General features: G+C 30.4%; 1 protein-coding gene across 1 annotated transcript in view; it reads left to right on the top strand.

Annotated features, from left to right (window-relative positions):
- Positions 1-243: 243 nt before the first annotated feature.
- The window catches only part of LOC106680485 (uncharacterized), a 63,419-nt gene continuing 46,828 nt past the window's right edge, over positions 244-16,834 (top strand). Inside the window, exon 1 of the mRNA XM_014420228.1 lies at positions 244-616. Within this exon, the coding sequence (XP_014275714.1) occupies positions 244-616 (373 nt within the window). The remainder of the gene's footprint in view (positions 617-16,834) is intronic.

Here is a 16,834-nt window from a genome sequence, read left to right as displayed (position 1 = left end):
GAAAGAAACATTAATACTAAATAAAAACAATGAACGAGTCCCTAAAATTATCAATACATTGGACATGGCTACAATGACTTGATATCCATAACGAGCCTGCTGACGAAGAAGAGGGAGCCCGAAGAACGATAAGATCGCTGGAAGGAGAGGAGAACCAAGTGCAAGGCCAAGGTGGGGGATTGACCCAGAAAGGAGCGAGGCTATATAAGCGACCGGAACCCAAGAGTCGGCATTGACTCCACCATGTATCTCGGGCTGCTCCTCCTGGTCTGCGGGGTAGGCTACGCTTCAGGGCAGGCCGCCGAACTGTCCATGGACCCCCTAGTGTCCTTGATAACATGTCTTCGGGAGGTCCGTCCAGGCTACTGCATCAGGGAGCGTGCCCTCAACTACTTCGAGCACTGGCTCACCGGTGACGATGACGAGAACCCCGCCGACCCTAACAACGAACCGGACCCGGGCGAGAGGCTGAGTCCCTACTGGAAGACCATGGTGAATACGGTAGCTGAGAGAATAGCCGGCTTCTACGGCGAAGATGATGATGAGGATGAAGAGAAGGAAAAGAGTGCGGATGGAAAGAAGGATGGAGATGAGAAGAGAAGTACGGAATTGGAAGGTAAATAAGACCTTATATTACTTAGTATAGTATAAGTAGATATTATTAGATAAGATCATTTTTATAAGACCTAAAAAAATACCGTAACTAAAATTTAAAAAACAATCATAATTATTCAAATAATATTTCTAGAAAATTTTAACTTCTATCAATAATTTTTCTCTCTTAAATATCAACACCATAAGAATTATTTTTTTAACAATACATAGAAAATAAGTTCTACTTTTTGATAGCTTCTATTTTAATAATTTAAATAGATCTACTGAACGAATGCCTAATTGGGCTGACAAAGTTTTAGATGACAGTATGACAAAAACTAGAAAATGAGATGTGGGGGACATTTTGATAAGCATGATATGCATTTACTGGCCTGTATGAATTATGGCATGTCATTATCTAAATGCATATTTTTATATTTGTGAAAATAAGAAGGAAAATATAAAATAATTTCATAAATATTATATCATTGGTATATGGTTGAAACAAGGTGTAAATTTCTGGATATTTCAAAACTTATATTAATTATTAATTCCTCATGAGTAGTAATTATTAATCCTCACGAATTAATAAATTCATTCATTAATCAATTCAAATAATTGAATTGTTTTAAATAAAAAGTTTAATATCTATGTTTAAAAGAAATATTTTGTAATGGCAAGATACATTTATAACTAATAAAATGTTAATTAATTTTGTTCCAAATTAATTTTAATATAAAATTTTAAAACGAATTATCACAGAAAACGACTTCTACTTTGAAAATAATGATAATTTTTGAAATTTAAGTTTTAACATTGAATAAAGACCTAATTGCACTGACGTATAGATTACAAGTTATAGATGACACTATGACAAAAACTATAAAACGAGATACACCGGACATTTTGATAAGCGCGCGTGATATGCAAATACTGGTCTGTGTGACTTGTGGCATGTCAATATCTAAAAGCATATTTGTGAATATTAAAAGATAATGTTATAAAAATGGAGAAAAGTACAAAATAATTTCATAAACATCACATCATTGGTATATGGTTGAAACAAGTTTTATGTTTATGTTTATGTGAGTGAAAGAACGAAAATTTCTGTGAAAAAGATTTTTTAATGTAAAAAAAAAATCATTTAAAAAAATTAAAACCATCCAAGGTTTTAATTTATTTATAATCGAAAATGCATAAATGCTTTACCATATAATGTTTGTACAATTATATGCAATCCCTCTTCCAGGTCCTTATCAATCTTCTAGTTTTCTTAAACTAGGGGACAGTTAAACTTCACAAATCTCAAATATTTCAATGAAGAGCTGCTAAGGAGTAAATCCAGTGAATTAATCTCATTCCAAGAGATATATATTTCATATTACATTAATAAATGGAAACTTTACACAATATGTTTCCAACAACATTTTTTTTTTTTTTATAAACCATATCCATTTATATCTCTTTCTGTTGTTGTTGCTTTCTATAGAAGACTATGACAGGACTTTGTATTCCAAACTTTTTTTGCCCATTAATAAACACATATAGGAAAAGATTTGTTTTTTCAATAACTGTGACATAAACTCCTCCGAAATCTGAGTAAGGAGATCTCGATAAAACATTTTCTATTCATACCTCTAAAAGGCTAAATTCGTTACCATTTCAAATAATTTCAGGTACCCATCATTTATATTGGGTACATCATGATTTGTCGTCCCAAAATAAAATTTAAAGGACGAGCCATTTCTGAAATACCTTTAGGTGTGTGTAAAGAAAAATACATTTGAGCACAACTAAGGGAAAGTTGTGATAAGAATTTGGTAAAAATGGAACTGCACCATGTTCCCAATAATTCAAAACCTATGCCTAATAAGAGGAACCATTTTCAATTAATAGGAACATCAAGGAAAATGGGCATACGCATGTGTTAGCAATATTAGTGGTTGGTACTACTGGTACATTTAGATACCAACCCCCCTAATCCTTGAAAAATTTGATCAAATTCAAGTTTTTGGATTTCATTACAGACCGACAGACATGAAACCAAATTGTTCTTTGAATAAAGTGTCAATGCGTCCCTGTAGTGACAAAAACAGACAAGAACGTGGAATTAATAAAATACTTTTTTTCTCCTAAAAGTATATAACATTCATCCATACATTCTGTAATAATCCAGTTATAAAACCATATTGATAATCATAAACCACAAGGCCCGCGTATTGATCGAAGGTGGCGGACCAAACCATACTGATTCAATATTTGCCGACACGATAACTGTACTCTAGCAGGACAAGCTCAAACATTTACCCATATAATTTACGACTGTTCAAATTTGTACAAACGTAGATTGAAATTGCTCTTGTAAAGGAAAAAGAAAATTGACCAGACAGACATACGAGGACAATACGGGTATATTGAAAACATTGTTTCCCTTGTGTATTATGTCAATTCAATAAGTAATTATATAATTTTCAACTCAATAGATCTTTAAAAAATACTTATTATTATAGTTATACTTATTATTGTTAAAATAATTGACTGTTATATGCAATGCATATCTTTATGCAATAGAAACGACTTGAGCTTCGCGTTCGAAAGGCTCTTAGCATAACAGTTGATTTTTTATGACATTTCAATTTATTACAATAATTTTTATTTGTTTATGGTTCTCATTATGCTCCTTGAGCCAGGACCTCAAAAATAAATAGATAGGGAAACCTAAACATCACATATCACATTATATATATATATAATTTCAAAGTCACACTACGATGTACAACCCACAGCGGTGGAAAGTGGTTTTTGTGCAAAAATCTGAAATTGTTTAAATCTTATGTAATTCTCATGAATTCCTATCTTCTCCTGGGTGCTTAATTCAATAGAATGCATTTTTATTTTCATAATATTTTAAGTTGTAAAAATATAAATCTTAATTTTTCTATCATTAAAATAATTTTCCCTATAAATTAAATGGTATTCTTATTAATAGTGGATAATTTGATTCTTGTTTTCACCTTATTTTGGTTACACCTTCTATGAAGATTGCTGACTTCATACAACTCAATGACAATAGAACGTACACAAAAGTTGCTCCAATATGTACACTTTTATGTGAATATAGTCTCACCACAAAGGTCAATAAAGCTCATTTTTGGGGGGGGGAGAGGGAGGGCTGTCAAAAAAGTGAAAAATCGAATTTTTCTAGTATTATATTGGAAGTGGTCAAAGAAATTAAGAAACATATTTCAAGATCAAACCTACTTTTGAAAAACTACAATTTGTACATTAACTTTCGTTGGTATTGACTAGGCCGAAATATTTTTTGATGGATAGTTTAAAACAAAATAACAACAACCAGTAAAATCACTTTTTCTGAATGCCGAAATAACGTCTGTAAGATAAGGCTTATGCATCACAAGTATTGTTCGATGGCAGAACCAATTACCATGTTTTCGTTTATAGGTAGATATTTGAGTATAAGAAACCAAACTCACCAACATGATTAGACAAATTTCATTTTGGAGGGTTTTTTTCACATTTTCGACGACTTTTTTTAATATGAGCACGCCCTCAGTGTCCTCACTGACTCAGGAGGGGACTCTAACATTCATGACTGTGTGAAAGTCACTTGCACACTGTTCTTTTCAGACCCACACCTACTGGAGGACTTATACAGGACTAATCAACTACTGGTTAATTCATGAATTCGTTTTATTAAATTACGCGAAGAGACTTCTCAGCACGTAAATCGGACTATGGTTCAATTTTAAAAGTTTAAGATCGGTCCTTTATGAATTATACTTTTTTCCCTAATTTCCTTGAAATATAACCGTAAAAAATCATTAATTAAATATACAGCAAAATATTAAATCAATTGGTGAATATGAAGGCAAATTGAAAGCAGCTATAATTTGAAGTACATAAAATGTACTAAGAGAGTTTAAAATTTAATATGTAACTAAAATCTTTGAAACTTTTACCTTTTTTTTTTTGTGATAAATCTTTAGCAGAGATACCCACTTTATAGAGGGTGGGTGTGCCCCGGAAGGCTCCCTAAACCATCGAATTGACTTTTGGACAGTAGCAGAACACATAATTATCTAGAACTGTGTCCTTGGAGTTAGTTAGCACTGTTCCTTACTCACTTAGCTATCCTGATCTCCAATTTAAACTTCGAATCGATGGTAAAAAAAAATCGGTTGGTAAAATAAAGCATTTTAAATATAATTAATATTTTTAACGAATTTCCCAATTATATTGAAATATAATTTCTCAACTATTTTGGAAATCTCTCATATTTAAAATAAGTTTATTTTTTATTCAAATACAACATCCTTAGGTATAATAAAACCCCTCTGAAGATTTCTGTAATTGATATTACACAAACGCAGTACTGCTTCTTTATGTCCATTTCTAAATTATATCTATACAGAAATTACGATTAAGTATTGCGAGCACTTCATATTTCCTCCTCTATTTCAAAGTCATATCAATAGAAAACGTATTGTCAAAACTGTGATCAGTTTAAGAATGACTTAAAAATCGAGAGAGATTATAAATAAATTATGGGTTAAATAAATATTTAGAAACTGTCCTCACGACTAGTTTTATCCCATGTTGTGAAATTCAAATGTATTGATATAGATTTTAAACTGTAGTCAATTTTAATGTATACCACATTTTTTACAATTGGAATTAGGTACTCAAATCTCAAAATTTCGAACTGATTAAATTTTCAAATTATTCGTTTCAATACTAAAAAAATGCTCGCGGTTTTTGGTGACTTACATCTTCAAGACGCATTGAATCGGGAAAAAAAACCTTTTCTAAAGGAAATTCTATCAATTGAATGGAATCAATTGTGCAGGAGAAAAACTATAAAATGTTATAATGTCGACTTCACTGTCAAATGTAACTAAATTATCCAAGATGTATTCTTATTTTTATCATTACACTCTTAAGTTTCATCTAAGAATTCTCGAACCTTTCTAATAGATCATAAATAAAGTATCAGTATATCGAATAAAGTATAATAATGAAGTATCAATATATCGAATAAAGTCTTGAACACCGTGTATTAAATTGTATTTGTTGGTAACCTAATATTTTCCAGGGTCAACATTGATATATATATATATTAATAGAAAAGTAGCGCTTAGGCTGATCTACTCAATTTCTAAAACAATCTCGACTGACCGACTGGCATATCTCGGACTGACGTAGCCATGTCTCATTATTCTATCTGACTAGTTGCCTTTCTTGCCCTCCATACCTGCAATTTAAAACCGTTCGAGAGAAATCTGTGAGAAACAAAGAAGCAAATGAGACAAACACCAAGACAACTGTCTAGTGTCAGTATTAATTGAAGATATACCTATGATTTTCTTGGCTTATAATGTTCATAGATATTCAATATTAGCTCAGAAAGGATGAAAGAAATACAGAATCCGTTTCTTTTCAATGTTTAAGAATTAAAACTACTTAATAAAAAAAAATTAATAAATAAATAACAATTTTATGGTTGCTCCTATTTAAAAAAATAAATAAGTAATATGAAAAATAATCAGTAGTTCCATGTTGATTGAAATTTATAACAGAACTAAATTACTGCCTCTCCTGTCATAACGGGTCAATAAATTATTTTATTTATATTGAAACATCGTAAAAAAATCTATATACACGTAGAAAGTACAAACATTTTTATAAGAACCTGCTTCCATGAACTTTCGTAAAAAATAAAAAATTAAATTATAAATCAAAGCTGTAAGAAATTTGATGTTAGTTTCCAACGGGAAATAAATGTGAATTACAAGAGTCAACGGAACTGATAGCATAAAAAAAAGTCCGCATTCGACCTCAATGACTCACAATTCGAGTGAAAGGGTGAGAAGATATTTGCCTTACTGATCTTCGTCTTTTACTTTATAAAATTATTATTTATAGTAGCTACCTTCATCAACTTCAAACAATATTAGTAATCTTTTTCCTTTTTTTAAACGATTATTATAGCAATAAATAACTGACATAAACTCAAATATATTCCTATCAACGTTAGTCCGTTAATCAAACGTTTAGCCATGAAAAGGGGTTAACTTATTATTTTTTTATTTTGCATTATCACAATAATCGAATACATTGTTTGTGATACATACATCTTAAATTTTCTTTTCCCCTCTTCTGTCCACCCCTCCCTTTCTTACTACAAAAATTCGTATTTTAAAGTTTCTTGTGATGAAAATAACGAATAGCAACTTGGCTTCTGTCAAGAATACAACAGTTTAACAAAATATGAATGCAACTGAGAATGCGATCTGAAGAGATGGTCTCAGCTTTTTTCGATTCGAACTCGTGTTTCTATTTTTTTCAATTATTCGTCAAATTCTCGAATATTTAGTATTTATTCAATGCTTATTATTAATAACAATGGAAACTGGTCGTTTATTTCAAATAAGTAAAACTAAGAGACTTTAGAGGAAGATTTTTGAAACAATCGTCTTTCAAGCCCTATTATGCTATTTTAATGAGGTTAAGTTCAACAAGAAATTAAATAAAACTTATTTTTACATCGATTTACCGAGTTCAATCAAAATATTTCAAGTCATTTGTAAGAAAATCCTAAGAGAAATTTTATTTAACACTTTCAAATTGATTTTATACACACGCATAAGTTTACGAGACTTAATCATATTTTTTTTTTTTAAAACTCGAATTCTAAATATTTCACAATTGCAATACTCCCTTTACTATATACTACACATATCCGTGAATTATTTCTTCTTTTATTTCAAGCATTTTTTTTTGTCGTTTTATTTTTAATTACAAAGTTAAAGAGATTCTCCGTGATTTTCTATTATTCCACATGAATAAATACAGAGCAAGAAAAGGTTGTAACCTTTATATAAGGTGAGAAGTTAAGAATGGGTAGGGAAAGTAACATCGAAAGAATAGTTTTTTAGTTATAATTAACTAATTTATTATACTATTAATTTTGAAGTATTTTAAGGATCACACGTTGATTTTGAAAAATCAACCAAAAATCTTTGTACAAAATAAATATGTAATAAAAGATTATAAGAGTAGGTAATGCTCCGGTACTCCACGAGTCAACGAAATAAGGCGCCTTTAAGACTGGGGAGGAGTTAATTAACTCGTAATGTTTCATTCAGATTTGTAATCATGATGTTTCCACTCTTTTATTTTCGTACTTTTTTCTAAAATGAAGGTTTATTTTAGGGATGATTGAAATGGCAATGTCCAACTAAATATTTACGAAGTAAGATGTGGACACATACAAATTAGAACATAAATTAGCACAGCAAAGTAGGATTTTGTTAATCCCGCTAATAAAGAATAAAAATCAAGACAAGAAGTTTGCTGAGACATTTCAGATGATACATTGATAGGTTTATCCAGCCAAATTCTCACATTAAGATCATGCATATGTCGGTTAAGTGGATGTTTACATTCACTTACCTATACATAGAATAGGGAATTTATTGCGATCGGACAAAATTTCTCATTCAAGTTTTCGACTTATATACTCGTAGTATGTCCGTATGCCTGTGTGTATATAAACACTGAAATTACATATTTAGAGCAAGTATATTTCTGTGATATAACAACTATTTTTTCGATAAAATCAACTGAACGGAAGTACCACTTTATTGGATCGATTTTTTATATGTTTTCGATTTTATCGATTCGTTTTTAATAAACTCGCATTGTCAATATAAAATTAAATGTTCGAACAGATTTTATCAACATCAAAATAGTTTAACAGAGCTTAAATAACGAATTTTTAAAACATCTTCCTCCAAAGTATCTCAATGTTAGCAATAATAAATAATATAAATTTGTATTTTTCAATACAAAATATTAAAGCATTTTATGAATAAATTAAGGAGAAAAACTGAAAAATATAAATATCCAATTCTAACAGGAAAAGCCAATACCTCCCCATCTTAGGCTTAGTTTTCAAATGAAAACTTCCACATGATCTTTAGTGTTTAACCTTAATCCTTACCATCATTTAATACCAATTATTAATCATTAAAACATATAAATTTCTTAAATATTATTTTTAAAATCTATGAAATCAGCCCTAGTTAAGCAAATTTCAAGTCACAATGAATGTCAGACACAATTTTTTACGACCGAGTTTTCAAGTATTTAAAAAGAAAACATTTTTTTAAAAAATAAATCACGACAAGAACTGACGAATGTCTGAATAAGCATGGATGTTATACGGTCACGTAGTTTATAGAATCTTTGGAAAATAATCGTTTTAATAAAATTTAAAAAATTAGAATTACAGTCATATTCTGAGTTATAGTTAAGTTAGAAGAGCTTAGCGGTTCAGTGAGTAAGGCCTCGATGTATGAATCTCGGCTACAAATAATAAAGTTTTTGCTAAGTCAGCTAGATCTGTAAAAAAGGATACTTGAATGGTTTGAGGGAGAAACCATCGGACAAGAACCAGTACACCAGCGAATCGTACATTAGCATTCATGAATCAAATTAATGCTTTCAAGAACAAGACCCTTCATGGATTGTTTCGGTACCAGTTTTTAAAATGGATCATGTATGATGTATGTCTTGCAATAGCTACCTGAATAATCTATGTTCTTCGCCAAATACGGTCCTGGTTATTTATCTAGAAGAACTAGCGGGCAGAAGATAATAGGTGAAAGCTCTCCGATATCGGCTACAGTTAGTTCCGCGGGATGTCGAGAAGACCTTTTCCTCAACGCCACTGCAGTCACGATAAAGTTTCTCTTGAGGCTTCAGTTTAATGGATAAGTATTCCACGCCTTGATGCCTTAAATCAAGGCAAATAAAAACTTTGAAATAGAGAATACATTATACCCATTAAGTTTCAGTATATATAAAATAAAGAACGACGATTTTGGCTAATAATAAAATTTAACCCGTCATTGGTCACTACGTGAGAATTTCTCTCACGTTAATTCTTTTTCGGGTCTGGAAGCTGCTAGAGGGAGATTGTAGTTCCCATCTTCTTCGAATCTGTAGGTCACAGTCTCTTCCTTCTATAACTCGTCTCCTCCCACCACTCTAGCAGCTCTGGGTAAGCGTCCAGCCCCCTTTCCCTGACAATATTTAATATTGTCTATATTAAATCCTTCTCGTGAGACATTATCTCATTCCTGGAGGAAAAAATTAGTAGAACTAGGGAAACATAGGCTTTCAAGAGGCTGGAAATTCATTAGGTACGTATTATTTACTATGAATTTTATTTCGATACTATGCGTGTGTATTGGGTGGTCTTTATAACAAAAATTTGTCTTTTAATGTTTTCACTTCATCGTTGCGCCGTATGAATACTATTTTTGTAAATTTCTGGGTTATATTCAGGCATTCTAAACAAAAAAGAGTGGTCCACTGTAAAAGACCAATAACATTCATACGGTGTTCACTAGCACCAGTTGTGCACAAGAGATTTCTTCAGACTGAGTATTTTTTTTTAGAATTAGTGTTATGTTCTTATAATATGATATATTTATATTTTTATTCTTTTTATAACTCTATCTCAAAATATTATATTATGTTTATTACTATTTTATAATTATGTTTGATTTTTTGAAAACTAGTTTGCTCTTGTACCAAAATAAATTTTTTTAATACTCTTTTCTTTTTATGCTTAAATAAGCCTAATCTAAATCAAAATTTTATATTGAAAAACGCTGTAACTAAGAAATGTGAGAAAAACTCACGCGCGGTCATCAGTATTAAAATCGCCCAAGCGACCGATGGACATTCCGTTAAAAAATGTGACATTAAATTTTTTATTTATCTCAAACGATAGGCGACAAATTTCACATCCAATAAATATAAAGTTTACTAAAACCTCCTGAGGGTCTAGAAAAATTACAAGAAGTAATTGTAAACATATTTCTTTACCTGAGTGCATATACCTAATCATACATTTCAAAATGGCCGCTATGTATATTTTAGTTCTTATAACCAACAACTCCTGATGTATTCAAGTAGCTTAAATATGTAACCTGTTCTTTACCAGGCAAAATCGTGTAATGCTTGAAATATAGCTAGATGTTTATGGAGGTAAATATAATCTTTAATTTTGAAAGTAAACGTTATGTTACTGAATATAGATTTACAAACTCTCAATTTTTTTCTAAATAACGAAGATCAACAAGGAGTGAATATACCTTGACAAATATTCTGAAAAATATTATTCATTCAAAAATAATCATAATAAACTACATTAAAATGCATTTGATGAGCTTCAAATTGAGCCCTAATTATGAATTCTTAACGTTCAATGTTCTCCTAGATAAAGTTTTTCAAACATATTTTTTTTCTGGAAATTGATCATTATTGAAATATAACATTATTTGATGTTATTTGATTAATCTTAGGTACTTTTACTTCCATTTAAACATATATGAAACATATTGGAATGTATTGCGATTGTGAAAATTTCTAATTCCAATTTAAGAAAGGAATAAAAAATAAACGTTCCTCTGAGTCGAGTGAGGTCCTCTGAGTCGAAATAACCAGTTCTTGCAAAATGATCTGTATATGCGTGTGTCGGTTAATGAACCATCAGTATTTTCTATGAATGGTAGTTTTGAACCCGGGTCCCAGGAGTTAGTAGCACAGCTCCTTACTCACTAAGCTACCCTCCTCCCATAACTATTAATACAGGTGTAATATTCAAATAACAATTCGAAATGGAAGATATCAAAAGCGCTATCTTATATTTTAAAAATCTAATGAAAATTATAAGGATAGTGAAATAAATAGAAATGGAACTACGTTTTTTGTGAAACTCATTACCCAAATTTATAAACATTAAAAATTCTGAATTATACTTTATTTTTCATCTCCCATCTTCGGAGTCTCCTGACCTTGGGGGCTAGTCCAGGAGCAATGCCCCAATTGCCCCAAGGTAATTACGCCTCTAGATACGGTCTGGAGACATAGGTTTCTATGAGTTCGTAAGCCCAACTTGCTGAACAAAGTATCAATACACCATTGATCAAAAGAGAAATAGTCTGAGTGGAATGCTTGTCTTTCCAGGTTAAGAACAGTTATTTGAACGATTCTTCCTGGTTTCACATTACTCTAAAACTAGTATCCGCTAGATTAACTAGGTAGTTGGAACAAAATACTGACCACCAGGGGAAGGAATCACCTCCATCTAGACGTGAATATCCAAAGAACTACAATTGCTTTTGCTAAATTGATTCCATTAGTGTAAATATTCGATCCACTCTTTGGCTATTCGGAATTTATTCTTCTAGATTCATGATTTCTAATCAATAGAAATAATCCTCCAAATAATAGAGAACTATGTATGAATTCTAGTATCATAGTAAGCTTAGAAGCTTTAAAATTGACGTAGAAAAAGTATTATGCTTAGCACCAATCAATAGAAGGTCAGATAAAAAACATAAAGTTTACGAGTGCACAAAAACACCTCCAGTGAGAAGTGATCACGATCGGCTGTAAAACCTACTATCGTACACGACAGTACAATGGTCAGTGAAAATAGCTCCCTTTAGAAATAGAGTTTAATTTATTTCTCTAAAAATTTTGTAGTGCTCATAAAAGCGAACCGTATTAGATAGTCCGCATGTGCAAGAGAATAACATCGGTTTATATATTGTACATTATATATTGTGTCCCAGAATAAAATAAAATTTTCATCCATCCATTCCTATTGTTATTAAATTTGGTTTTATTTTATTAAATTCTGTTTTTAAAATTTTGAATTAATTTATGCATTAGTCATGATTATTTTTAGCAACTAAAAATGCATTTATTATTTTATTTTATTTACAGACGTACTCACCTTATAGGAAATATAGGTGCTTGTACGACACTTGTTGCAACTCTGCTTACGTTCGATCGAGGATCTCTTTGGCATAACTCCTTTCCTAGAGGAATAAGTGGTTTGATCTTACTCCTTCTATCCACTCGTACACAAAGGTCTTGTAGTTCCTATTTTTCATTTGCTGAGGGAGCTGCTCTCCGTGAGGACGAGATGCTCTCCGTTCACCAGCTTGGCCATCAACGCCTCAAAAGCGAAATAGGCAAGTACTATGTCTTTGGAGGTTTCCGATAAACCATAACTGGGGCATAGAGAATCAATGTTTTTGCCATGTTCAACATGGTTCGCTCGGAATCCCCCATACCCAGTTGAGGAGCTGTGAGACCAGTAGTTACGGAAGACACATGTGGTTTCCAGCCGTGAGCCGACGGTACATGAGTACTTCCTGGGCCTTATTTCATAATGAAAGCTAATAGTATTAGTTCAAAATACAAGTACACAACAACGTGTTAATTACACTAATACTTTTTTTCCGTAATAGGGAGAACTATTAGTGATATTACAGGAGTTTAAAAGTACTGACGTACAAGTTACTATTGTACTAGTCAGTGTATAAGTTAAATCGACAAGACTAATAGTATTAGTTTGTACTTTATTATGAAACAGGGTCCTGGTGTTCCAAGAGCCCAAGAGTAAAAAAAAATCAGTAATTTGACCAAAACGTTTTATTACTTTAATATATAAAAAAATATGTATAGTTCCTAGTCAAAATTGATAAATCAGCCAATCATAGTTAGGGGGAATATAAAAATGGTTGCTGTAACAAAACGTTATAAACTTCTATAATTACATTCTACTAACTTTAATTTGAGTACTGTAAGACATATTTACGTGTATGGAAGACGCTTTAGGTTTAGTGGCTCCTCAGACACAGTTTTCCCAAAATAAATTCACTAACTGCTGATTTTTCGTTATGAAATGTTGCTTATTAAAAAATATATCTTTGAATTATTGAACGTAAAGGGCTGTATTTGTGCTAATGTTTTAGCAAATTTACTCTACTTCAAATAATGTTTATTAGGTGTTGTAGTTCATTTCAAAGATATGGAGCTCGGAAAAGCTGCCTTATTGTAAATCCTTACTACTATGTGTTACTAGTTAGCATGAAACATATTACTGTGTTCAGCTCATCAATTAAATATTTATTATTATCAAAACTAGGATCCATTTATAATGAGCTTAATAATACTTTCTGATTCAACATCCGTGCAATCCGTTCCGAAAGAATCGTAAGTGTGTTAAAGGGGTAAGTGACCGAGGCGTATTAACTTTTTAATTACATAGTTTAGTGGGAAAGCTCGTGTCAGCATCTTGTATTGAAACCTACTATAAAACTGAAGATTTACAACTTTTACGATACAAGTTTGACCCTTTTACATGTCAAAGACCAACTCTTACGGAGGATTTTAATTTATAGACGAGGTATATTTATTACCTTTCATTAGTGTTTATTTATAACTTTGGATTGACGTTTTATTACATACTTTTTTATTGTAGTGGTTGATAGATACACTCCTATCAGTGGTTGATATATACACTCCTATCAGTGGTTGATATATACACTCCTATCAGTGGTTGATATATACACTTCACTTGTTTATTTTGACTCAATAAATAATATACCAATTTGTCCTAGTGCTTCTAAGAATAGCATCGTGACGTACTTTTGAATTTTCTTAAAAACTCATTCGAAAATTTTTAGGATATTTTTAGCTATCAGAATCCGCATGACTTTGTTCAATTTTGATGTTTTTATGCCCATGTTAACAATTCTTGGTTTTAAAATTATTGCCTTTTTCCTTCTTTCGAATTGGGACGAATTACTTTTTTTGTAATCTTCCTTTGTGATTGTTCAGTTATTTTTAAAAACAGCTAAAAAATATGTCACTCTACCATACAAATTTAATTAATCAGCGCATTAAATCTTAATCCACCAATCTTTTGTTCAAAAATTCATGATTCTTGTAGGAAAACTCTCTGAGGAAGCTACTTGGTCAAAAAATAAATTTGAAAGATACTACTAGTTCAGGAAAAAGCATATGGTCAAAGAGAAATGTAGAGTCGTTGAATCGTTATGGTCGGATCTGTATTAAAAAAAATTAATACCTTTTATTTTGATTGAGTAATGATTTTATAATTACTGTAAGAATTTTTTAGGAATATTGAAATCCAATAAATCGACAGTCCTCTCACTTGAATTATTAAAGTTTTTTGTTTTAAAAAACATTTTTACCAGTTTTGGGCAAACACCGAAAACAAATTAAAAAATTCTATATTTTGAAAAAATTTAAAATTTAATATGAATAAAAAATGAAAAATCCACTAAATCGACAATCACCTGGAATTGTTAACGTTTTCTTTTTTGATACATTTTTACGAGTTTTGAACAAACAGCGAAAACTAATAGAAACATTAAATATTTTGAAAAATTTTTTAATTTCGTATGAATAAAATAATTAATTATGAATAAAAATGAAAAAAATTAATATTTTTAGTTTTGATTGAGTAATGAATGACTTTATAATTACTGTAATATTTTTTTTTTTAAATAATTATAATATTAAATTTTTTTTTTTTCATATAAAAAAATCATATTATTGATAATTTTTAGTAATTTGTTTTAAGTGAAGCACCCATATTTTTGTGGATAAAATTTTTGTAACTATTGAAATCCAATAAATCAACAGTCCCCTCATTGAATAATAAAAGTTTTCTTTTTTTGATATATTTTTACCAGTTTTGAGCATACAATGAAAATAAATAAAAAGATTCAATATTTTTAAAAAATTTAAAATTCGATATGAATAAAAAATGTAATATTTTTCATTTTAATTAAGTAATGATTTTATAATTTCAATATTGTTTTATTTTTTTCATATAAAAAATAAAACTAATAATAATTTTCATTTTTCTTTAGTGAAGAACCCATATTAAAGAGGAAAATTTTTTTTTTTGGAATATAGAAATCCAATAAAGCAATAGTTTGACACATTTTTGCCAGTTTTTGGGAAAACAACAAAAAAATCTATTCACAAGGCTATTAAAGTTTTTGGTGATTCAGCCCAAACGGGCCACAGGCAAATTATATGTATATATGCATATATCGAGCTTATTAAGAGTATACAAGTCTAATTAACTTATAATTTTAGAAAATATGTCAAAGAAAGTGGAGCAGTTCGTTAGAATTCGTTATCTCTCCTTCATGCACTTTTGTCTTGGATAATAGGAAGATTTAGCACAGTTATATATCCATCTATTATTAACTATTAGGTTATTATTTTTTAAGATAGTCGTTAAGACTGTTTGAGAGAGATCACATACCGTTTTTTTTCTCAAATTAAATATAAAGATAAATTAGACGGAACAGAAAGTATCACTGGAGAAAATCTCTAATGGATTTATTGTCATTACCCACTGGAATTCATCAGCATATATTTTTATAGTTGGATTTTGAATTCTCTCCTTTGAACTTTAAGGGGAGAAAATAGGTATGCTCTAACTTTTTAAAAATAATGAATTATATAAATAATTGGAACCACAGTAAACAGAAATTTTAGATAACTTTCGTAATTGCCACAAAATAAAATAATAAAATAAATAAGTGAAATTTTGAAAGCAAGAAGATTCTTTACCTCAATTATATTTTTTTAAAACTGAGAGATCAATTTTATAAAAACTTTAAGCTATCGACCTCCATAAACATTTAGGTAGATGGATCAAGCATTAATTATTTCATATATCAAATTTTTTGAAAAATAAATTAGGTAAAAACACTGATATTTTTTTTTTAAAGAAAGATTGTAAGGCTTGTAAGATTGTTATGTGATGAAAAATGTGACTAGGTTGTTAAGGGAACATCATAAACCTATCTTATCATCAGATGAATTTATTCATACCTATCGAAATTGATTCATATTGGAAATTGATCTTTTCCTTTATAATTAATTTATTTAATCAACAAATTATTGGTTTATTTACTATTACTAAGTTGTTATAGGATTTGGGTACTTGCCGCATTTATAAACTTCTGCCTTAATTAAAATACAAAAAAAAAATTACATATATCAGTGTTAATGCATTGTCAGGGATCTACTAACTTCAAGGGCGGGTTCTAATTCGGCTGTTGTAAATAATTATTTCCTATTTCTCTCTAGTTTTGAGCCAGCCCTGTAGGTTCTGGAGCCCTCTGAGGCCCACCCACACTCATGAAATGAGTACCCTTAATTGGGTAAAATTCTGGTGATGGAGCGTGATTCTGACCAAATTACCTCCTTACACAACCGTTGATTCAGTAACTGCACTTCTTTATAAAGTACTGCACCCTTATGCATCATGAGTTGTAGCAGTACATTTTAATTTTAATTT

The sequence above is a fragment of the Halyomorpha halys genome, unplaced genomic scaffold (assembly GCF_000696795.3).
Source record: "Halyomorpha halys isolate HHAL.00 unplaced genomic scaffold, Hhal_1.1 Scaffold265.1, whole genome shotgun sequence".
Lineage (NCBI taxonomy): Eukaryota > Metazoa > Arthropoda > Insecta > Hemiptera > Pentatomidae > Halyomorpha > Halyomorpha halys.
This window is presented reverse-complemented; position numbering and strand designations above follow the sequence as displayed.